This window comes from Macrobrachium rosenbergii, chromosome 17 (genome assembly GCF_040412425.1).
Source record: "Macrobrachium rosenbergii isolate ZJJX-2024 chromosome 17, ASM4041242v1, whole genome shotgun sequence".
Taxonomy (NCBI): Eukaryota; Metazoa; Arthropoda; class Malacostraca; order Decapoda; family Palaemonidae; genus Macrobrachium; species Macrobrachium rosenbergii.
This window is the reverse complement of record NC_089757.1, coordinates 35,713,265-35,740,679: the sequence shown is the minus strand read 5'-3', so window position 1 is coordinate 35,740,679 and position 27,415 is coordinate 35,713,265. Positions and strand designations below refer to the sequence as shown.

Genomic DNA, 27,415 nt, shown 5'->3' with positions numbered 1-27,415 from the left:
AAAACTTGCAAGTAAGGTAAGACTGTATGAGCCCCAAAAAAACTTGCAAGTTAAGCCTGCATGAGCTAAAAAAAATAGAAAGAAAATTTGCAGGGTAAGACTGTATGAGTTAAAAAAAAATTTAAAAAAAAACCTGCAAGTAAGGTTATGACTTGCATGGTCGGTTTTATTCCAGCATCGCCAATTTGCGTCGGTATCCTACAAGAAGGATGAAATACAAAAGGACGAGAAAACTCCGAACATCTTCGTAATTCAGAAACTAGCTCTGTGTCACTTACAACCAGCCCATAGTTTACATGTTTTTGTTTATAAATTCATTTGTCCACACTTTTTTTTTTTTTGTTTTCTTTGGAACACTATACAAACCACCATAATCCGAGAAAACACTATTGCTATTTCGCTTTCTTTCCGATTGCGCGAATTCTATATTTATATTTATATCTATCTTTCTCTCTCTCTCTCTCTTGCTCTCTCTCTCTCTCTCTCACTCTCTCTCTCTCTCTCTCTCTCTCTCTCTCGATTCACCTTAAAAAGAATCATATATGGTTCGAGTTGCCTTAAAGCACTATTTATTTATTCAATATTTCTGTCCACAAGGAGAGGGCGGGGGGGAAGATGTGGGGAGGAGAGAGTCAAACCACATTCCTGAAGGGCACAGAATGCTGGTCCTCTTCCTGAAGGGCACAGAGCGGCGGTCCTTTGGTCCTCCTCCTCCTCCTCCTTCGAGGCGGGGGGAGAGGGTATATGGTCATCCTCCTCCACCAGGCTTGTGAGATAATCTAGGCAGCACAAAACACACAACCCTGAGATAAGTATCATCATTTCTTTCACAATCATGGCGGCGGCAGCGGCGGCGGCGGTGGCGGTGGCGGCGAGTCTGGACAACAACAACAACAGCTACCCTCAGGGGCAGGGGCATGAGCCAGCGAGGACCGACGACAACGAGCGGCCATATTATATGTACACCAGATGCCCAATCGATGGGTCCTCCCAAAACACTCTCTCACACAGCAGGAAGAAAACAAGGTGTTCGGTTTTATGGGTCTCGGGAAGGGGAAGGGGAGGGAGGGAGGGAGTAGTTAGGGGAGGGGAGAGGGGAAGGGGTGAAGAGGAGGAAGGGGAAATTGGCCACCAACAGCATTGAGCCGTCTTTAACTAAGCCGGAAGGAGACTGGAATAACTATCATAACAGAGCTGCAGAGTAAAGCTACTGACGGAAGGAAGGAAGGAAGGAGGTCTGTCTGTCTCTGTCTGTCTGTCTGTATGTGTCTGTCTGTCCGCAGAGAGAGAGACATCATATATATATATATATATATATATATATATATATATATATATATATATATATATATATATATATATATATCCATTCCCAGGATCGATCACACAGGAAAGCGGCGGGCGCTGCCTTATAGGGTCGTGAGGCCGTAGTCGGGCTTCATGGCACCGTAGTCGGGCTTCATGGCACCGTGCGGATAAGGCGCCGAGATGGGGGTCAAACCAGGGGGCATGATCCCCCCGCCCATGTGAGGGTATCCGCCGCCTCCCGGCTGAGGGCCCCCTTGTTGCTGACCTCCCGGCTGTTGTTGCCCAGTCTGTTGCTGTTGGCCTGTTTGTTGCTGCTGCTGTTGTTGCTGCTGCTGATCTGGCGTCACTTGGTTCTGCGGCGCGTTCTGGTTCTGCTGCTGTTGCTGCTGCTGCTGCTGCTGTTGTTGGTTCTTGGGCGTGACGGTCGTGGTGACTCCGGCCGGGTTGGTCTTTCTGCGGACGTTCTTGGTGTTGGGCAGCTTGTTGTCCTTCTTCCACTTCATCCTTCTGTTCTGGAACCAGATTTTGATCTGTCGCTCGGAGAGGCAGAGGGAGTGGGCGATCTCTATCCTCCGCCGCCTCGTCAGGTACCGGTTGAAGTGGAACTCCTTCTCCAGTTCCAGGATCTGGTGCCGGGTGTAGGCCGTCCGCTGCCGCTTCGGCTCGCATCCCGGCTGGAACTGGCCGTTGGCTGGAACGAGAGAGAAAGAGGAGAAAACATTACTGTTCCTGTCGCTGGTTCTCGGATCGGGAATGTTAACTCTATACAAATCTCGGATCGGGGATGTTAACTCTATACAAATGCCTGACGCAAGCTGTTTCAAAAAAAGGCATCTAATTAAACGAAAATGTCGTAGAGAAAATTTTTATCATTAACAATAATAATAATAATAATAATAATAATAATAATAATAATAATAATAATAATAATAATAATAATAATAATGTGAACTTGTGCAAGCTTCTAGAAGGTCTGAAGACTATATTATATGTTTTAGTATATTACTACATCGACCCAACTGTGAAATTATTCTCTAATAATAATAATAATAATAATAATAATAATAATAATAATAATAATAATAATAATAATAATAATAGTAATTTCCCTACAATAATTAATCTTAAAATATCCATCTGAATGTATTTTCCATTTTTAAAAATCCTTTTAAGGTTTTAAGAATGAAATAACGTCATCAACTTAGCAATGTAATATTCCATCATCAAATAGAATGAAAAATATTCATTGTATTTAGTCCAGGCAGCTTCAAATTTTCAATCAAAAAACTTTCCTCAAATTAACATTTGAAATTTGGATTCTGTGCTAAAATTCTGCTACTCATAAAAGCATACTATAACGTAAAAGAACGCCTTTGCGTACGTATATGTAAAATAAAATATATGTAAAATAAAATATATATCCTACAATAGATTTGTGTTTAAAGAACTACCATTATTTGATAAAATTTACATGCGAGAATAAGTAACTTTAAAAAGTCCAGTTCCCTCTTTATCGATTTAAGAATCAAGTCTTAATTGTACATAAGAAACATTTAAATTACAGAACGCGGAATTGAAGGCTTATCTGACGGAAATCAAGTAAATCTTTCAGAGAGAATCCCATTCCAAACTCTTATTCTGGACCCTGCTTAAAAACTGGTTTATGAGAGAGAGAGAGAGAGAGAGAGAGAGAGAGAGAGAGAGAGAGACTTTTACTTACATAGATCTAAGGCACGCGAGAGATAAGGCCTTAGTTTCAGGAAATCCTTAGAGAAGACAGAGAGAGAGTAAGACATTTCCTTCAAGACAGAGCTCTGAGAGAGAGAGAGAGAGAGAGAGAGAGAGAGAGAGAGAGAGAGAGAGAGAGAGAGAGAGAGAGAAACTGTTTTACTTAGAAAGTTCTGAGTAAAGAGAAAAGACGGAAGGAGATCTAAGTTTCGGGAAATTCTTTACAAAAGAGGAGAAAATATGACAATTCCTCCCAGACAAAGATTTGACAGAGAGAGAGAGAGAGAGAGAGAGAGAGAGAGAGAGAGAGAGAGAGAGAGAGAGGAGAGAGAGAGACTCTTCTACTTATAAATTTCTACGGAAAAGAAGGAGCGAGGGGCACCATTTCGAGAAATTCTTTAGAAAAGAGAGAGATTAAGACATTTCTTCACAACAAAACTTTTAGAGAGAGAGAGAGATTCCTTCATGACAAAGCTTTGAGAGAGAGAGAGAGAGAGAGAGAGAGAGAGAGAGAGAGAGAGAGAGAGAGAGAGAGAGAGAGAGAGAAAGCTTTGAGAGAGAGAGAGAGAGAGAGAGAGAGAGAGAGAGAGAGAGAAGAAGCATAGCTGGAGACAGGAACCCTAAACTGAAGGCAAAGTCTGAGTAAACCTCCTTATTCCACCGCCTTCTCCAACCCAACCCAACCCACCCCCCAACCCCGTTTCCCCTCTCCCTCCCGCCTAGCCCCGCTCTCTCGGAAAAATCCTACAAGACCTTCCAGAAGCGAAGGACGCCCAAGAACCATCCTGCTCAGGACCTACCAGGCCATAATGGCCCGGTCTAGTGAAGTACCACTAATTGGACAGGCATTTCCTTGAACAAGGGCTGTAAGTGGACTAATCACCCTGAGGACTATGGTTTCGTTTGCTCCGGGTCCTCTGGTAATTCATTCAAGTGAAATATATTATCTTTCTATGAAATTTTTAAAATTTATTCTCATGCTTTCATTTACTGGAATGCGATACAGACTGTAATTAATATGCAGGGGGTACTTTCTCGTATGGCTCATTTTTGTATCCCATTTTGTAATAAGTGGCCAACCAGACGGCTTATTTTGCATCCTCTTTTGTGATAATTGATCAAGTTTGTAGCCTCTTCTGTAATAAATGATCAATTTTGTATCCTCTTTTGTAATAACGGATCAATTTTGTATCTTCTTTTGTGATAACTGACCAATTTTGCATCCTCTTTTGTAATAACTGATCAATTTTGGATCCTCTTTTGTAATAACTGATGAATCAGAGGGTTAATTTTTGTATCCTCTTTGGTAATAACTGACAAACCAGAAGGCTCATTTTTTGTATCCTCTTTTGTAATAACTGACAAACCAGAGGCCTCATTTTTGTGTCCTCTTTCGTAGTAACTGACAAACCAGAAGGCTCATTTTTGTATCCTCTTTTGTAATAACTTCTGAACCAGGGGCTCACTCTTCTGTATCCTCATCGTACCCCCTCACTCTTAAGTAGCATCATCGTTCCTTTTCTATTACAAAAGTAGAATCACTTACCGAAAAGTGTTCCGGCCCCTTCTGGAAAGAAAAAGTAAAAAATCGAAAATTACATGTTTTCCTCTGCCACGTCCTTAAAAGTAAAACTTAATACGAAATACTGTGGTTGCAAAGCAATGAGGCTCAATAAGATTATCTGAGTGACATTAGGATCAATAATACAATTTTTTTTTCTTGTTAAAGGAATCTACAGTTGGTATAGTCCACTTTACAGCCCTTGCAAGAAATGCTCCTGAGTTTTGCCTTCCTTAGTGCATGCTCAAAGTAATTTCATATTATTTGACACTTGAAGTAAAACTAAATTTTTAAAAAAGCAAAACAACGACACAGAGTTAACAAAAAGCAACAAAAACAAAAAACAAAACAAAAAAATAACAGAGAAACAAAAGACTAACTCTTATTTTTTGAAAACATTACATGTTCATATTCAAATACATGAATTCAATAAACTATGCACAGTACTTGCATGCAAAAATTGAAAATAACATCCACTATTTATTCAGTGTTATTAAAAAATGTGTATTTGTTTACAGACACATGAATCCATATGAAAATTAATATTAAAAAATGCACATGTACAGCATATTATTTTTGTCAATGGAACACTGTCTCATCGCGTCCAATGAATTTAAGCAAAATGGCGAATTTGTTTTCAATGGGAAAAAACATATATTAACCCCGTAAATCTCTATCAGTTAATAAACAGAAAATATTCAAACAGCGAAATTCCAGAACCAATTACGACTTTCGATATTACCAATTTGCGCGTTCTGACAATGAACGGAAATCTACTCTGCATTACTTCCATTAATTGAGATTATATATATATATATATATATATATATATATATATATATATATATATATATATATATATATATATATATATATATATATATATATACATACACACACACATATATATATACATATATATATATTTATATTTATACATAAATATATTATATATATAAATATATATATACATGTATGTATGTATGTATGTACGTATATGTACATACATATTCAATTGATGATAAACCCACAACCGCTTTTATAAGGCATTATTTGATCCTATATATAATAACAATCATCATCTACATTTCTAAATTCCGTTTAAGCCCATATTTCTACCCCGACGAAGGCACGGCAGAGGCTTACGGCTTGCCTTTAATAGGCTTTGTCCTTTCACCCCCACCCCCCACCCCCCAAAAAGGAAAGCCCCGTTATAAGACCTCTTAATGGTTTGGCCAAGGCCGTGTCACACTCGCTACGAGTCTAATTTATCATCTATCAATCGCTTTTTCCTTTTATTATCTAATTTCCTTTTTGGTGGGTTCCTTCGACCTCAATACTCGTGGACAGGAATGCTCTGTTTTCGGTCATTCTCAATACAAAATATTTCTTGAGGGAAAGATAAACGCCGTAGGTATTAAGTATGTTAACTGTATTATATAGAACAGCGTTGCTTTTTCTGGTATACTCCTATATGTATATATAGGCTAGATAGATAGATAATGTATAACATAAACATTATATATATATATATATATATATATATATATATATATATATATATATATATATATATATATATATATATATATATAAACACACATATATAGTATAAAAAAACTGTCATTAAAATATGAATATAAAACAAGGAAAACTTCAAAAAAGTATTCCAGAGATCCACAAACGAAACTGACATTAGTAAAATAAAAAGCGTTTGCCTTTTCAAAAAAAAAATTATAAGAACAATTTTATAGCGTTATTTGTATTCACCTACTCTAGTAATATTTCATTTTTATGCTTATAACCATCAGAAGCATTTAGATTCGAAGACACAAATTTCATCTTAATGGATCTTGAAGAGACGCGCCGTCGGCAGAGAAAGATAAAACACGAGAATAATTTCAATTATATAAAATATCGCTTAAAATGAAGATCAGTATTTTGTAATCTTTTAATGTCTCTTAGAAAGATGGCCTTTTATACTGGCTGCTTAAATTAGTGGGTTAGGCCCCGCCGCTTTTCTGTCAGGTGGAGTATAGTCGTCAGCGTGTTTTAAGGAAAATATATATATATATATATATATATATATATATATATATATATATATATATATATATATATATATATATATATATATATATATATATATATATAAGTATACATATAAAGTGTGTAAGAAGGTAGCGCTTATTAAGCATCAGACAAATTCTAATTTATTTGATTTTAATGCTATATGGAAAAAATATATATATATCTTCCAAAACACTGCACTTGTAACTACTTGATATTTCAGTTGTAGACTGACAACCAAGATTTTCCTTTTTGGTCTCTGTTTTTATTTATCATCACCATCAGCCTCATCGCCATTAATATCAATGAACGAATGCAAACAAGAAAATAAAAATCATAGTAAAAAAAATATATTAAATGTATTCAGAAGAATAATGGATTAAAATAGAGATAATCAAAGACATTAAAAATATTCCGATAATAAAAAACATATTAAAAATATTCCGATAATAAAAAACATTATATTAAAAATATTCCGATAATAAACAAACATTTATTTAAAATATTCCGATAATAAAAAACATTATATGAAAAATATTCCGGTAGTACAAAACGTCATATTAAAAACATTCTGAAAAATAAATGATTAAAAAAAAAAGGTAACGAAAAGAATTAGCAAACGCGAACCTCCTTCTGCAATTAAGCAGATTAAAGAGAGGAAAAAAAGGAATTCCTATCAAAAGAATACCGTACCGCCCTTTCGCACCCTCTCGTTACCGTGGAAAGGAAGCCCGGTTTAAAATAAAAAAAGAAATATAAAAAAAGAAAGGAAAAGGCCGCCAAAGAGACTGCGGCAAAAATATTGATCAAGCTGATGTGTACACCACGAAAATGATATTCAACCATAGCAAGGCCACACCCTTTGGAAAGTGCATCATTCACTCACGGAAATTTATATATTTTTTCAGAAGTTGTTGTAACGTGTGTGTGTGCATGCATATATATATATATATATATATATATATATATATATATATATATATATATATATATATATATATATATTTATTATATATAATATATATATATGTTTATATATATATATATATATATATATATATATATATATATATATATATATATATATATATATATATATATATATATATATATATATGTATGTATGTATGTATAAATAAACATATCTATGCGTATTATATTTATAAATATATAACACATATATCTCTTATTATGTGTGTATATATTATATAATATATATATATATATATATATATATATATATATATATATATATATATATATTATCCCTTATACACGCATGACTTTTTCAAATTCACAAACATGAAGTTACAAATATCGTTTTAATATAGAATTTACTGCACCTTACGAATATCTTACGCAGAGAGAGAGAGAGAGAGAGAGAGAGAGAGAGAGAGAGAGAGAGAGAGAGAGAGAGAGAGAGAAACACGAACGTTTCTGTAAATGTGCCGCTATTCTATGTAAAAGTTATGCAAAAATTAAGACAAACATACGTCACAGGACCCAAACTAAACACAGTCAAGTATAACGGCTTCTACCTAATACAAGATATGTATTAAGAGACTTTTCCAATTATGTACATAAAATAATGTTCCATAGACATCTGAAGCCCTTTAAAATATATTCTAATAAATTTCTGAAAGCCTATTTGGGCCGGATAATTTCAGTTTAGCGGCCCGTAGCTTCTTACATTATTTCACAAGACATTGGCAAGTCCTACTCAGAAGGTCAGAAAGTCCCTTTACTTGTGGAATCCTTTTTTTTTTTTTCCACTGTGATTTTATCCTCTTCCTATAACTCTGTTCTGTACGGATTTGATGGATCTTGCCTCATATTAGCTTTGTTCTTCTTGTGACAGTTTCCTTTTTAATAATTTCGATAATTTTGAAGACGCAGCATCGACATTTAAAAAATAGGGGACTGGATGTTGAAAGTTCCACAGCACCGCTATGTGACTACAGTGGCTTCGAGACAGGGAGTAAATAAATACTTAAATAAATAAATTTAATAAATATTTAACTAAATAAGCCCGTCAACCAATTAATGAAATGAAATACTTTCAAACGCAGATCCACCATATGCCGGAAAATGGGCTGCTTTAGTTCTTGTCAACATACCATTAGTAATTATTTTCATCATGATTTTTAGTATTATTATTTGAATCACTTGCATGTATTCTTAAAAATTTAGCGGGTTGAATAACTTCAGGCTTAATTTAAAAAAACCAAATTGACAATGCGAGTTACCGAAAGCTGCATAATAAGACTCGTTTTGAAAATGCTCTATTTCATATTATAAACATAATTACAGAACACTAATAATAATAATAATAATAATAATAATAATAATAATAATAATAATAATAATAATAATAATAATAATAAATAATAATAATATATTCAACTGTTTTTCAAGAAAATATACACAAGTACTGTTTTTTTTGTAATATTCTCAATACAACGACCACAAACACACTACCAAAAATATTAACGAATGAAATAAGCAGCAATTGGATATTTCAATAAAAATACACATACTAGTGTATTAGTATTTCAGGAATGTTTACTCACAAGCAGACTGATATATTAAATTTAACATTTTTGCGCTCACGATATATATAAAAAAAAACGCACTTTGTAAAATACGGTAACCATTGGACATTACTCTTCTCCGTGTTCCTTTTCTGAACAGAAATCGCTGTTCTCGTAATACCTAAATGTCATATAATTATTATTCTTAGCAATGATTATCGTGCCGCTTCTAACGCCAAATTCGTTCCAGCAAGTAAATTAAAAATTAGGTGCCCAATATATAAGTACATAATTACCGCTATTTATTAATGACGATAATACTTATAACTAAATTGTGGAGGTGTAGCCGGTTGCAAGAAAAACACGTATCCATCTTCATAATAATAATAATAATAATAACAATAATAATAATAATAATAATAATAATAATAATAATAATAATCCAAACAAACACTAGTCCCTACTTTCTATTCCTCACCCATGAATTATTAGTAGTACAATGTCACATTTAGGTTCTTACTCACATCGAAATTGCATTTGCCATTTCAGGAATTATTATAACTATAAATTTAGGAATTATTATAACTATAAATTTAACTAACAGAATTAAACGGTTCAATTTTGAAAATCAACGATAAGAGAAGCTTCGTCATCCCCCTAAACAGAATACTTAGAAGTGTTTTAGATTCACAGAAAGACACCTAAAGGAAAAATAAAATAGTGCTGGTTACTCTCAAAGCAATAATCATGTTCCGATTGCCGAAACTGACATTCTAGCGGCAATGTGACGGACACAGCAGATCAGCCTTCTTATCTATGGTGCATCACTATATTGTGACCGGAAATAATGAGCAAAAAGACACGATAGCCTATTGTATATGAGCGATTGTATTTCCAAACCCCTCCTTTTTTTTGTATTTTGGAAATACAATGGCTCATATACATTATAGTGGCTTTTGACTTGTTATTAATCTTCTTATTTCATAAATGAAATATAAGACCGCCGTCTCTTTGAACGCAATCCTCCCTTCCATGTTTCCTTGTTCATTGCAAATTAATTTGGAAACAGATTAAAACAGCAAGATGTGAACCACTCTGGACTTTTCCTGATGAATAGGTCGAAAAAATTTAGGTCATCTATAACGTCTAACTTTCCTTTACAAAAAATCAAACCTCTGATGAAAAAAATTTATTTAATCTGAATTACAAACACCGTACAGTCGAATCTACTTAACAATCAAATGGCTTTCAAAAATTCCAAAAAGGAATAAGTTTGCTGAATATCTTGTAAAAAAAAAAATACATTATTCAGTCACTGACTGAGGATGCTAACGATACCAGACGGGATATAACCAGAATGATAAAATAGAAGAGAATTTAAGCCTAAGCCAGAAACATTCTGAAAAAGTTTCAGAGTTCTCTTGACCCCGACGGGGTTATAAATGCTTAGTGGCCAAAACACGCGCGGTCAAAAAAAAAAAAAAAAGCCACAATCGAGTTTTCTGTACAGCTGCTACAGCGTATAATCAAGGCCAGCGAAAACATGTCTATCTTTCGGTGGTCTCCGTATAATGCTGTATGAGCCGAGGCCCATGAAACTCTAACCACGGCCCGGTGGTCACGTATCCTATATCGTTGCCAGAAGCACGATTATGTCTAACTTTAACCTTAAATAAAATAAAAACTACTGAGGCTAGAGAGCTGCAATTTGGTATATTTGATGATTAGAGGGTGGATGATCAACATATCAATTTGCAGCCCTCTAGCCTCAGTAGTTTTTAAGATCTGAGGGTCGGGCAGAAAAAGTGCGGACAGACAAAGTGCGGACGGACGGACAAAGCCGGCACAATAGTTTCCTTTTACAGAAAACTAAAAGAAAAAAGAAATGGCTATATCTAAGTATATCTTAATTTCTGGAATTCTCTTGTAGGAATATAAAAGGAAACTGACTTTATCCTGACGTCATCTTCGGTACAGGTTTCGCTTCTTAAAGGCCTAGTAAAAAAAAAAATAATAAAAATTGTCGCTAAAATATTATACGAATATGTACAATACCAGGTGCCTGTGCACGCAGGTAAAGTCGTGCATGCCTTTACAAATACGCATTTTTACTTAAATACGCATGTACTCATACAGACAAACACACGCATATACGAGCATATATAAATAAATATATATATATATATATATATATATATATATATATATATATATATATATAATATATTTTATATATATATACATATATATGTTGTATAAACATATACATATTTTATATATATAATATATATATATATATATATATATATATATATATATATATATATATATATATATATATATATATATATATATATATCTATAATATACACATATATATGTATATATATATATATATATATATATATATATATATATACCAACACACACTGTCTTTCCCTAAAAGTGGGTGACGCCAGTAGATGTCAACCTCTTCAGCTTCGCTGAACGAACGACCGGCAATACGGAAACATTTAACCGCTAAAGGACTAATATTCAAAATGACAGGCATTTCCGACATAATGATATTAATCTATGATGATGTTAAAAAAGTTTATTTTTTTTAGCGTTCCTCAGACATCTTACATAAATGGTATAATAAGCAGATGCTTCAAAAGAACCCCGTTACTTTTAATATATATGGAATGTAATTTATAATAAAAAAACATTTCCTTGGGTTAAAATGGTGTACATAAACATGTATTTAAATTCACGACGATTTATAGAACAGCGTTGATATGATTTTATATCAATTATATTAAACATTAATCACATGAAGCCGCTTGCGTAATAAAGAAAATCACAGGTAAAAATTACAATAATAATAATCTATTCTTTAAAATAAATAATGTAAAAAAATTGAATAGTCGCTGGTAAAAAAAATGGAAGATGGGAATTAATTTTCATATTGCACTTTGAACCCTACGATGTGTTTGATTTCTTCTACATACCTTCAATACGTTATTTGATTAACCAGCAGATATATTTTAATTATTAATGTTTTACTTCCAGCGGCAGTAATACTTTGCTATACCGCTTGTCTTAAGATTAGCGAAGTTCTGCAAAACTGAGTATCGTCTGTGCTTGGATAGGTGACCGTCATGAAAGGCCTAGAACATCCAGGAGGCTAGCGATTTCAGGAGCCATGGCCTTAAAAGGGTGAAAGGATTTAGTTGGGAAAAAATTGTTTTAAAATATTTCCTAAATCCTTCAACTCATCAATATTTTTCTTTCGGTACAGTTCAGAATTATAATGTCTTTTTACCATCCTACAGTTCCCCATTCTTTCCATATGACCAAACCATCTCAGAGCACAGTGATCGATCCGTTCGCCTACATTAACCTTTTTACCAGTTCTATATGTATCCACATACCTCCCGCTTCTAACACATTTCAGCAAAAAAAAAAAGAAAAAGAAAGTGATTGTTTAAAGGGGTAGTCGTCCAAAAGCATAAGATATTAAGATTCCTAATTTGAAAAGAACCACGTAATAATTTCGTTAATATGGAGTAACTTTAATAAAATATGATATATGAAATACGCCATTTTTTCCGAATTTCACAATCTTCCCCTTTCTTAGACAATAATAGCAACAGACTGAAACGAGTAAATTCGCTGAAAAATAAATAAGTAAAATCAAAAGGGGTGGCGGAACATATGTAGATATCTAAAATATATCTTAAAAGAGAGAATTAGAACAAGCCTATGGAGAACCATCTAACTTCACATGTATTCTTGGCCTTTCATTATTTGTTCTTGATAAAATAAGCATTACGCGCCCAGTAGTGATTAAAATTTTAGATGACTTCCCACCATAATTTATTTTTTTTCTTTCTTTTCTAATAACATCTTTTTTCTACATTTGCTATAATCTTCTGTAATTTCTTTCAAAAAACGCCATATTCTTTGGAAGCTTGAACTTCAAGTCAACGGCCCCTGTAGATCTGTTCCATATAAATAGGGTTTATCCTCTGAATAATAATAATAATAATAATAATAATAATAATAATAATAATAATAATAATAATAATAATAATAATAATAATAATAATAATAAAGGGAGCAGACCCTATTTTAACACGTCCTGTTAAAAAAAATCATAATACCAGTGGAATCAATTCCACTGATGCTGCCATTGTTTTTAACAAAATAATAATAATAATAATAATAATAATAATAATAATAATAATAATAATAATAATATGGTATCAGAACTGATAGGGTGATACGTGCCAATAGACCAGACTTGACGCTGACTGACAAAATCAATAAGAAAGTATCACTCACTGATGTCGCAGTACCATGGGACACCAGAGTAGAGGAGAAAGAAAGAGAAAAAACTGATAGGTATCAAGACCTGAAAATAGAAATAAGAAGGATATGGACATGCCAGTGAAATTTTACCCATAACTATAGTGAAAACACTGAAGGCACGATCCCAAGATCCCTGAAAAGGAACCTGCAAAACCAGAAATGAAGTAGCTCCAGGACTCATGTAGAAGAGCGTGCTGTAGGAAACAGCACACAGTGAGAAAAGTGATGGACTCCTAAGGAGGCAGGATGCAACCCGGAACCCCACACTATAAATACCACCCAGTCGAATATAGACAAATAATAATAATAATAATAATAATAATAATAATAATAATAATAACAGTTTAGCTACAACTGAAATGTGTCAAAAGGAGACACCTTCGTCAGTTATTAAAGTACAGGGTTCCGGAGACGTCACGCCCTGCGTCAGCTCCGAAACTTTTGTGACCCCTGTACTTTATAAATGTTATAAATGGGATCAGGGCTTTCCGATATTTTCTCTCCATTATTTTGCGATATTCCCCTTCTTAACACAGGTCTGGGTTTGTTATATACACTTCCAAGTTAGTTACTGTATCAAGGAACTTGTCCTTTGTTACTTACAAGTTATTTGCTGTTACTTGTCCATTGTTACTTACAAGTTATTTACTGCATCAAATAACTTGTCGATTGCTACTTCTAAGTTATTTACTGTATCAAGTAACTTATCCATTGTCAAGTTATTTACTGTATCAATTAACTTGTCCATTGTTACAAGTTATTTACTGTATCAAGTAACTAGTCATTGTTACTTACTAGTTATTTACTGTATCCGGTAACTTGTCCATGTTACTTACAAGTTATTTACTGTATCAAATAACTTGTCCTTGTTACTTCCAAGTTCTTTACTGTATCAAGTAACTTGTCCATTATTACTTACAAGTTATTTACTGTATCCAATAACTTGTTCATTGTCACAAGTTACTTACTGTATCAAGTAACTTCTCCATTGTTACTTCCAAGTTATTTACTGCATCAGGTAACTTGTCGACTGTTACTTTATTGTATCAAGTAACTTATACATTGCTACTTGCAAGTTATTTACTGTATCAAGTAACTTGTCCATTGTTACTTACAAGTTATTTACTGTACAAAATAACTTGTCGATTGCTATCTGTCGTTGATGTATCAATAAGATGATAAATCCGTCTGGGAGATGAAAGTAAATAATTGTCTTAGCTTCATATAATTCCACCTAAAATTTAATTTAGTAGTTTACGTTATTCTACGCCTACAGTTGGCCGCCGCAAGTCTCGTGAGTCACACGACCTAAAATAAGGCTTCACTTTAAATTTGGTGGAAGTAATCTATGTTTTTCTACGCCTACAGTTGGCCTCCCCAAGTCTTGTAAGTCACACAGCCTGAAATGAGGATTCACTTAAAATTTGAAGGAAGTAATTTATGTTTTTCTACGCCTACAGTTGGCCTCTTTCCACGTCCTGGTCGCATTTTGTAATAAAGTCCATCACTCTTGCCGTAAAGGTTTTATATATATATATATATATATATATATATATATATATATATATATATATATATATATATACATATATATATATGTATATATATATGTATATATATATATATATATATATATATATATATATATATATATATATATATATATATATATATAAAAATTCTACTCACATTTCATCACTAATGTCTAGTGTCGCATTTGTTGTAATTGCTTCCATCTCGCTGGTGTTCGATCTGTTATCGAACCGGCAATTTCTCGGCACCGTAAATACAAGGTTCTCAAATAACTCTGTTACGAGGAACACTTATTTTTTAATTATAGAAACGGATAAAGTTCAATGTTCTGAAAAGGTTACCTATTCTGTGAAACGGATATCTCATAAAGCCGACAATATATTTGGAGATCAGCGAGCGCGCACGTCCGCAATAGGCCTGTGATTCGTGAAGAAGGCGCTGTTTTGCTCAAACCGGGTATTTCTCCGGGAAAGTCGAGTTTTGCATATTGGAAATACTCGTAAAAATTGAGAAACATTGCAATTCCGTTGACCATACGCCGTGGCCTATTATTTTTTCGGCGATTTTTGAGGCCAAATCACAGGTAGCTATTCTTTAGAGAGAGAGAGAGAGAGAGAGAGAGAGAGAGAGAGAGAGAGAGAGAGAGAGAGAGAGAGAGAGAGAGAGAGATGAGGTAGTACTTGATAAATTGTCGATGCAACACAAAGAATATCTAGCATTACGTTATGTACATTGTAGCGGACATATTACTCCCTATAATGAAGGTACTTATTTAAGTACAGTACATTTCTTAAGTACACTTCAAAAAGTATTTGTATAGAATAAGCGTTTTCATAGCTCGGTGAATTATTCATATATATTTAAATATATTTATAAGTATTCAAATATATTTCCCGAAATATATTTGTCCTCAGTATTATTTAAGCGCAATCTTTGCTTATCATCCCTCTTCTTTTATCTGATACTAAAATTAATCGATACAAAAATAGCTATTTTGGGAATCATACTAGACGCCAATACTTATATTATCTACTTTAGTCAATTTGACATCAATAATTATATTTATTTTCTTTGGATAAAATTGGCTAGAACTTAAATATTATATTACCTAGAGGTCACCTTCCTTTTAATACCGAACTGCATGTTTAAAGATGAAATATTTCTTTTTAATATTTACCGAAAACATCGTATAGTATTCGCATCAATATTTAAGTACTGAAGATAAAGACTGAAAGGTTACAATGATTTTCACCTTCGAGTTTTTCGTTTACAAAACGTTCGAAAATTATTAAGCGCTCTTCCAAATTACTATGGAGGCAGTTGACAAAGCGATGATTGTATTGTGAAATACAATAAAAAATACAATAAAATAAAATTTCTGCCTTCGACGTCTTACTCTTCGAAAAGTTATAAAAATAAATAGAATGCAAATAGAGATTACGCACAAAATATAAAAAGAACAATATGCAAGTTAATTGTACCTTTTAGTATGGAGATCCATCTCATAATCACTGCTATGTATGTGTGTGTGTAATATATATATATATATATATATATATATATATATATATATATATATATATATATATATATATATATATATATATATATGTATACATATATATACATATATATATAAATATATATTTATATATATATATATATATATATATATATATATATATATATATATATATATATATATATATATATATATATATATATATATATATATAAACCTACACGTCACCCACTAGATCTCTATAAACATATATCAGATAATTGATATTAGCGATAAGAATCCGTAAACTAGTGAATTTTGCTGAAGGTTTTTCATCCTGTATGCCATGGAGCAACCAGCGATCACTGATTTCTTGTTGATCGTGAAACATTAAATTTAACATGAGATATTACACAGAATTAAAGGCAAACTCAAATACAGTAAACAAAAAAAAGGAGTAATTCAATATTTTAAAACAATACAAAATTGCACGGCTTATCCAGACAGTCTAGCTTTATTTGCAAACAATAAATCACTTACTTAATGCCGTCAGTGCACCTCACGGAGTGCACTGTAGGCATTACTAAAGGTTTTTTTGCAGCGTCCCTTCGGCCCCTAGCTGCAACACCTTTCATTCCTTTTACTGTACCTCCTTTCACATTCTCTTTCTTCCATCTTGCTATCCACCCTCTCCTAACGATTATTTCATAGTGCAACTGCTTTGAGGTTTTCCTCCCGTTACACCTTTCAAACATTTTACTCTCACTTTCTTCCTCTCAGCGCTGAATGCCCTCACGGGTCCCAGCGCTTGGCCTATGGCCTGAACTCTATATTCCATTCCATTCCACTTACTTAATTTACGATTTTTATTCAAATTCCACTACGCACGTTTATCTAAAAACTTACTTATACCAACGTTACAGTCCGCGCTATTTTGAAAACCCTCCAAATTTCGTAAACCTATTTGTAATTTCCTCCTTTTGAAACAGAATGCAAAACTTCCCTTGACTGAATCATTTTAAGTAGCCTGGCGTCACAACTATCAGGGTCGCTGAATGGTTCAAAGACTCCCCTTTGATGTCTCTTGGTTTCCTCCAAGAAGGAAACATCCCGGATATTCATAAGCAGGATAGAAATTGGATGAATTTAAATAAATCATTTTGACCTAAAGCTGAGAGAAATTGATATTTATGACAAGCGAGGCTTTCGGTACCTAGTAACATATGTATATTCAGTTTTCGTACATGCGTGGTTGTATTACACACACACACACATATATATATATATATACACACACACACACACACATATATATATATGTATATATTATACATGAGTTGTATTTTTTATAAATATATATACATACATACATATATATGATGTATATACATGTATATATATATACATATATATATACATGAGTTGTATTTTTATAAATATATATACATACATATATATATATATATGATGTACATATATGTATATATGTATACACACAAAATAAACAAATCTGCATATCACTAAACATACTGAAGGATTCATCATAACCAGACGGAAAAATTTAAAACAAGTGGGTCACTCAAAGTTCAGAACATATCAAATGAACCTCGATTTCCGTATCAAAATCGACACCTCAGGGTGAAACCCTTTTCATTTGCTTTCTGAAAGGATTTAAATTTCACTAGTCATACATTATTTATCGCCCTCACTTGGGTGTGTACATCTGGAGCAAATGGAAATTCAAAACGTTCCAAAACCTACATGAATATTCCACTGTTAATTTTATTGACGTTTCTTTCTTCAGGTTTCCCGATTCATTTTCGTAATTAGCGTTTCAGCTAGATACTCTAGACGTTATTAATTACTGTTATTAATGAGAATGACCGCGAAGAACAAGCACGATTTTTATAAATGATTAATAAAGTCCTTTTTTTTTTTGGTATTGAAATTTGATATAGTGTTTATCTAAAAATATACACGGTTTCAACAGACATAAAAGGGGTTTTTGATATATTATTATTATTATTATTATTATTATTATTATTATTATTATTATTATTATTATTATTATTATTATTATTATTATTATTATTATTTTCATTATTATTTTTTTTTTTTTCAAAGGAACAATGTAATACTGCTACTTTGTTGTCAGACCTTAAAATAATAAAAAGAACTCTATCACAAATATCGCATTGATTTTCATAAGTATTTACCGTAGAAAACCCAATAATTTTTTTTTTTTTTTTTCAAAGGAACAATTGATAATATACGCCGGCGGACCTAAATTCTATAAATAATAAAATCTATGACCAGCATCAGAAAAGCATTAAAATAATAAAAAAGAACTCTACTCAACAAAGAACTCTCATATAAGATCGGTAACCGATTCATGAAATTTATGATCATTTGCACCGTAGAAAACACATCACGCAAACAAAAATTTTTTATTTTAGTTTCCTTCACTCAACTTGCCTTCTTCTTTAACTAAAATTCAAGGCAGCTGACAATTGATATGTCATTTATGGCACTGAATTAAACTTTGACCGGCGGATAGCCATAAATATAGCAAAGGATATAATATAATATAATATAATAGAAACTATGACCGGCGATACCCATAAATATAAAAAAGGATATTATATAAAATATATATTATATAATATAATACATAAAATATATATAATAAAATATAATATAATATGAAATATAAAAACACCGTATCTCGATTCTCAGTCATCTATAGAAGGATCCACAGTAATACTCTTGGTTAGAAAGATGAAATGTATTTGTGAAAATTATTATAAAGCTTTTATAGCTTTCGTTCATCTTTCTATGGACTATGGGCGAAAGCTAAGTTCTGAGTTCACAGAAATTATTGTGGCATAATATAATAAATATTATCTAATATAATGTAAAGCATAATATATATTATATAATATAATATAATAATATAATATAATGTAATCATATTATAATATATTATGTTATATATTTTTAAAAATACGTTTCGTCTTTCTAACCAAGAATATTATTGTGGATCCTTCTGTACATAATATAATAAATATTATCTAATATAATGTAATATAATATAGCATAATATATATTATATAATATAATATAATATAATATAATGTAATGTAGTATAACATAATATAATATATTACTGCAAAAGCCATAAAATATGTAAAACTGGAAAAAAATCTTTATTCAAAATGTACCTCATTTTGTCTAATCTTTCAGTGGGTAAAACCTTGCAGAACCATACCCATACCCAAACGAATCAATATAAAGAGAAAGAAAAAAAAACATTCTATTACATTACTTAGCCTTCAGCAATTCGAGCAACCATTAGACTCTGAGTCATTATCACACTGTCATGTAATTACTTACCGTAAAATCTACAACGTCAGCAACAAGTCTATTTTTAAGAGACTGGTCGACAAATTTGTCAGTTAACTAAAACCAAAAGTTATAATTTATATATATGTATGTATATATAAAAATATACATAGACATATACTCATATATATATATATATATAATTTATATATGTATGTATGTATATATATATATATATATATATATATATATATATATATATATATATATATATATATATATATATATATATCCACAGACCAGCAAACAAGGTGTGCGATAATAGCAGGTGTGATTCTTTCCTTAATTGTTTTTCAAATTCACCGAGAGCCATGAAAATAACAAAACACTTCGCACACAGTAACCTTGCGAACAGAAATATAAATAATTTTTTTTTTTATGTACAGATGATTTCTGTTCAAGAACTCCAGGATATTGTATTTTTTCTAAATGTCTGTTAATACAGTGTGTATACAGTCAACGACTGGCTTTGAATTATTCAAAAGCGTAAGTATTCCTAAATGTTTGTTAATCCATTGTGTATATCATACAATGAATGACACTGAATTATTCACAAGTATAAGTATCTCCTAATAATATTGTTTGATAATTCATTTTGTGCATATCATACAATGAATGACACTGAATTATTCACAAGCTTAAGTATTCCTAAATGTTTGATAATACACTGTGCATATTATACGATGAATGACTTTGAATTAGTCACAAGATTAAGTATTCCTTGATGTGTATATCATACAATGAATGGCACTGGATAGTCACAAGCTTAAGTACTCTTAGATGTGTATATCATACAATGAACGATAACGAATTATTCAAAGGCTTAAGTATTCTAAAGTGTTTGATAATCCATCGTGCATATCATACAATAAATAACTTTGAATTAGTCACAAGCTTAAGTATTCCTAGATGTGTATATCATACAATGAATGGCACCGGACTATTCACAAGCTTAAGAAATCCTAAATGTTTGATAATCCATTTAGCACATCATACAATGAATGGCACTGAATTATTCACAAGCTTAAGTATTCCTAAATGTTTGATAATCCACTGTGTATACCATACAATGACTAGGTCTGAAACATTTACAAGCACTCAATGATTGAATACTATTTCGAGTTGAGAATATCATCGCCATCTGGATATAACTCAATCAGAAACAGATAATACGATGTACTTTCGGAAACTGTCAAACAATTCAGATAGAGAGAAAATATGAATATCGCTACAAAAATTACTGATCATTTCCGAGGTGGCCATAGAATTACTGATCATTTCGAAAATGAAATGCGATCACTGTTACGAATTTATGGATGACTAAAATAATATATTAGTATCTGAATGATTTTTTTTTTTTTCACTTTTCTCATCACCAATATTTAGTATTTACCAAAGATTATTGTAATCAGTAATGTCATATATAACGATAACTATTGTTAGATGATACTACATAAATATTACACGGCATAAGGCGTCATTTTTACTATATAAATCCTATATGGCATAAGGCCGCTGTGACTGACTTTTCGATATGAAAATTAATATGGATAGGAGGCAGATGACGGCAAGTAATTGCTGATAAAAGATTATTTGTGATGCTATTACTAAAAATTACCAGGAAAACGAGAGATCTATTCTTAGCTATTTAAGACAGCTGATGGTAATGAGCAAAAAAAAAGAAAAATAGCATCTGGTCGTCAGTTAGGAAAAGAGAGAGAGAGAGAGAGAGAGAGAGAGAGAGAGAGAGAGAGAGAGAGAGAGAGAGAGAGAGAGAGAAATTTTGACTTCATGTTTTCTTTTTTCTTCCTAAGTCTCACTGCCAAATATAATATTTTTACTGGGAAACGAAAAAGCATATGAGAGAGAGAGAGAGAGAGAGAGAGAGAGAGAGAGAGAGAGAGAGAGAGAGAGAGAGAGAGAGAATTTTGCCCAAACCGATGGAAAACGAGAGAGAGAGAGAATAGAATAGAAGAGAATAGAGAGAGAAGAGAATAGAGAATAAGGGAAGAGAGAGCGAGAGAGAATTTTCCCCAAAGCGATGGAAAAGAGAGAGAGAGAGAGAGAGAGAGAGAGAGAGAGAGAGAGAGATAGAACAGAATAGAGTAGAATAGCGAGAAGAGAATAGAGAATAAGGGAAGCGAGAGCGAGAGAAAATTTTGCCCAAAGCGAAGAGAAACGAGAGAGAGAGAGAGAGAGAGAGAGAGAGAGAGAGAGAGAGAGAGAGGAGAGAAAGGAACAGAGTGTTGGGGGAGCCGTGGGACGCCATTTTGTTGTTGTGTGTGTGTCTAGGGATATCGGCAGCTGCTGTGTGGTATAGGGGAAAACGCTGCTCCCTTTCTCCCCTGATGACGTACATTCTCTCTCTCTCTCTCTCTCTCTCTCTCTCTCTCTCTCTCTCTCTCCTCTCTCCTTTCTGCGTGTTCGCTTTACAGGGAAAATAACATATTTGGCCGTGAGACTTAAAATAAAAAAGACGATATAAAGTTAAAATCTCTCTCTCTCTCTCTCTCCTTTCTGCGTGTTCGCTTTATACGGTAAAGATAATATCATTTGGCCGTGAGACTCAAAAACATAGACGATATGAAGTTAACGATTGCCAGAACGCATCTCTCTCTCTCTCTCTCTCTCTCTCTCTCTCTCTCTCTCTCTCTCTCTCTCTCTCTCTTTGTAAGCGTGTTAGCTTTACAGTAAAAACAAATTATTTGGCCGTAACATTGCCAGAACGTAGGACGAACCTCGCTTCTCGATAAAGCTCATTTTGTGTACCATAAAGCAAGTATAAGAATCAATAAAATCTGGGTACAGGTTGATCTGGTCTGGTTTCTACGCAGGCTGCGTGGAAACTGCTGAATCCTAGCTAGATTACTACTAGTAACAGGGTAATGATATGACAAAATCGTCTGATTATATATATATATATATATATATATATATATATATATATATATATATATATATATATATATATATATATATGTGTATATGTATATGTATATATATGTATATATATGTATATATATATGTATGTATATATATGTATATATATGTATGTATATATAAAATCTGGAAATGCTTCCCCATTAATTTTCAGTGTCATTTATTATCGACGTACGATCTGCCATACCGCCTAATTCCAATATAAATTTTCCTTACTGTCAACATGGATATTTTAAGCTAAGGAAGAAAACTACAACATTAAAAGCGATGGTATTCTATACTTACAAAAAACAAACTACAGGCGAAAATAAATTTATGCATTATTACAAACTAAACAGAGTGACTCTAGATCAAAACTCTACGATAAAAGAGTGAACTATTTTTTTTATCTTTTATTTACTTATATGACCTTTCAAAACGGAAATTTTACCAAGAGCGGCAAAATAATAAGCCCAATATTTCATAAAGATTCCAGGGCCAAAGATGAAATATTATTGATAAAACTTCATAATTTATGACAACTGGATAATAAAATATCAAATGTAATGAAAATAAAACAAATGATTCACGTGATTCTATGTATCAAAGGTAAAACTATATATATATATATAGCATATATATATATATATATATATATATATATATATATATATATATATATATATATATATATATATATGTATATTATATATATGCATAGTTTTACCTATTATACACAGAGTCACGTGAATAATTTCTGTTTTATATATACGTACATATATATTAACTTTATCACTTACACAATTACCTGTAATTAATACAATTATTTACAGGACCTCTTATCTAGCGGAGATATTTATCCAATAAAAATTACAAGCTTTCCAGGACTGACAGTCCCCATTGTCAAGTATCCGTCGAATGATCGGACACGTGGTCAAGCCGTATCTTTAATTTCATATATATATATTTATATATATACATATATATATATATATATATATTCATATATATATAATATATATATATATATATATAAACTGATAGAAGAAGCGGCGGCGCTCAAGGAATTTACACTTCTGTTCTTTTTACTATATGTGAAAAATAGACAAATACAAATTTTGATTTTTATCCCAGTAAATTCATACACTTATACACAGACAGACATTACAAAAATATATATATATATATATATATATATATATATATATATATATATATATATATATATATATATATATATGTATACATATATATATATATATATATATATATATATATATATATATATATATATATATAGATATATATATATATATATATATATATATATAATACATATATATATATGTATGTATGTATTATTTAATGGACATCCACAGCGCAGATGAAATGAAAAGCTGACATTGTCACGAGCGACAAAAAATTACTGGTACGCTTGACAAATTACTTATCCTCCATCTATTCAGTTTGCATCATATTTTTAACAATAAAATTAATTAACCAGTGAGACATTTAATTACTTTTAATTGATCGTTTTAATATTTACAACTCGCGATTTTACTAGAGGAATGTTGCATCATTTGTAAAAGCTCCGTGCGAGCACTCAAAAATGCAACATGGGGAAATGGCCTTTTTTCGAATCGGTTACCAAAAAAAAGAAAAAAAAAAAAAAACTGGTATGTTGTTGTATTTTTTGGGGGGGTTGGGGTGAGGGGTATGAGGGGGGTGTGGGAAGCAGGGCTATATTTGCAGCATGGTCCCATGCCGGAACCAGCAGCTATGAACTGAAATAATTGAATCAGTATGAAGCAATTACGCAATTACATTTTCGCCAAATGATTTTATTCCGGACGAGTTGACATAAGTGTGGATTTTGTTCGCGCACGCGCAGTCTGGTATTCGGAATCTGGACATTGGAAAAGGCATCATGATATAATAAAGCCCTTTTTTGCGTCGTAAACTGTCCCAAATTACTCCTTCAGTTTAACAATAACTAAAATTTTCGCATTTAGAATCAGGACGGAATTTCCTGTTTCAAGAAGCGTTTGCCGTCCAATGAATTTATTTACTAATTTGTTAATTTATTTCTTTATTTTCTAACAATTGATCGCTTCTTCTGTATTTCCTACTCCCTTCTGTAAGTTCTTTCCAATGAACGCCATATTCTCTGGAAGCTTGAATTCCAAGTCAGTGGCCCCTGTGGGTTTCTTCCGTATGAATTGGGGTTTCATCTTCTAAATAATAATAATAATAATAATAATAATAATAATAATAATAATAATAATAATAATAATAATAATAATAATAATTGATTCTCTAGCTTTTTCAATGCCTTCCAGCTTCAACTCACTAATATGCAAGAGATATATATATATATATATATATATATATATATATATATATATATATATATATATATATATATACAACATATATATATATATATATATATATATATATATATATATATATATATATATATATATATATATATATATATATATATATATATATATATATATATCAAGTTCTTGACAGTCTGTAGCAGCAACAACGGTTATGAGAGAGAGAGAGAGAGAGAGAGAGAGAGAGAGAGAGAGAGAGAGAGAGAGAGATGAGGCACCACAACCAGCCCAATTCCCCCTTATTCCCCACACCCCTTCAAACCCCCAACACTTGGTCCTTCGCCCCCAACGAAAATTCGGCGTGGGGTAACCGACCAACCAACCATCTCCAAGCCGCCATTTGGGATATTTCACTCAAAAAAAGGTTTCTCTCTCTCTCTCTCTCTCTCTCTCTCTCGTTGTACCTTCTTCTGACATTTCTTTCCTTTCTATTCTTTCTCAGTTCTTCTTTCGGGTTTTACTCTTTCATTTATGATTATGGCAATCGAGGTAATCGATAATTATAAGAGAAGAATTCTCTCTCTCTCGATCTCGATCTCGTACTACTTTATGCCATTTCTTCTCCTTTCTATTCTTTCCCAATTCTTCTTTCGGGATTTACTCTTTCATTTATGATTATGGCAATCGAGGTAATCGATAATTATAAGAGAAGAATTCTCTCTCTCTCTCTCTCTCTCTCTCTCTCTCGATCTCGTTCTACTTTCTTATGCCATTTCTTCTCCTTTCTGCTCTTCTCAATTTTTCTCTCGGGATTTATCCTTCCGTTTATGATTATGACAATCGAGGTAATCGATAATTATGGAAGAAAATTCTCTTCTCTCTCTCTCTCTCTCTCTCTCTCTCTCTCTCTCTCTCTCTCTCTCTCTCTCTCTCTCTCTCTCTCGTTCTACTTTCTTATGCCATTTCTTCTCCTTTCTATTCTTTTTCTCCTCTTCTTTCGGGATTTATCCTTTCGTTTACGATTACGGAAATCGAAGTAACATAAGAGATTAAAGCAGGCTGGTCGATAACTGTGGGAGAAAAATTCTCTCTCTCACTGTCTCTCTCGATCTCGTTGTACCTTCTTCTGACAATTCTTTTCCTTTCGATGCTTTCTCTCCTCTTCTTTCGGGATTTATCCTTTCATTTATGATTACGGCAATCGAAGTAACAGAAGAGATTAGAGCGGGCTGGTCGATAACTGTGGGAGAAAAACCTTCGGCGGGTGAGTGAGTGCCCGAATGGCCGCTTAAAGGTAATGAGTTCTTTAAGCTCTGCGGTGCTTAGAAAGAACTGAGCCCTGAGTAAGCTCCTCCTTGCCCTGGACAAGAAGAAGAAGAAGAAGAAGAAGTTTATAAGCTACCTCCTCCTACGCCAGCAACGGGGAATTTGAACGACCCCAACAACGAGCACGTAAGAGAAATCTCCCTGCCCAGTCTCTCAAACAGGACCACCCGAAAAACGTTGGGCCGAATCATAATGGACGAGGATATCGCTCTCCAGAAGAGTCAACAATCCATTTCAAAGAGAATACCGAGAGAGAGAGAGAGAGAGAGAGAGAGAGAGAGAGAGAGAGAGACCTCTGACGAATTAGCGCTGTACCGGCCCTTGTAAGGGGCCTCTTTGTCTCGGCGCGTTGAAGATTTCCACGGCAATTTGTTCTCTGCCGATGCAGAAAATCAAATCAACCACCGTTCCCGCTCTCGGAAAAGACTTCGAGAAACGGGAGTGACACGTCTATTCTCTCTCTCTCTCCTCTCTCTCTCTCTCTCTCTCTCAGAGTAGGGAGGGGGGTACGTCCAATTGTCTCATCTCCAAGGCAAAGAATAAAGGAAAACAATCGAACGGACGGACGAGCGAGCGAGCGGGCGTAGGCGGAGATTGAAAAGGGAGCGCCCCAAGAGCTCCAGGGAGCTTTTCACGCCGTGGTCCCCCAAGTTTTTCGGCTCTTGGTCGCGGAAGACCCCGCCGTCCGCGTCCTACTCCCTCTCCCCATGCCGGGCCTTTGTAGAGATGGCCCAGGGCTATAAATTATTCCGATGGTCTATGTGACTGCCTCTTAGGACAAGTACTCCGTTGTAGATGGAAGCAAAACACTATGATTTGTTTTGGGGGAAGTATCTTG

The 27,415-nt window shown here is 32.9% G+C and overlaps 1 protein-coding gene across 2 annotated transcripts in view; it reads right to left on the bottom strand.

Annotated features, from left to right (window-relative positions):
• Nucleotides 1-1,360: 1,360 nt before the first annotated feature.
• Nucleotides 1,361-27,415, bottom strand: part of Dfd (Deformed) — a 67,440-nt gene continuing 41,385 nt past the window's right edge. Inside the window, exons 2-3 of one of the 2 annotated variants that reach the window (XM_067119835.1) lie at nt 4,583-4,603; nt 1,361-1,999 (exon numbers count right to left, since the gene is read on the bottom strand). In XM_067119835.1, coding sequence (XP_066975936.1) covers nt 1,410-1,999; nt 4,583-4,603 — 611 coding nt within the window. In that variant the 3' untranslated portion in view covers nt 1,361-1,409. The remainder of the gene's footprint in view (nt 2,000-4,582; nt 4,604-27,415) is intronic. The other variant, XM_067119836.1, reaches the window with a different exon arrangement.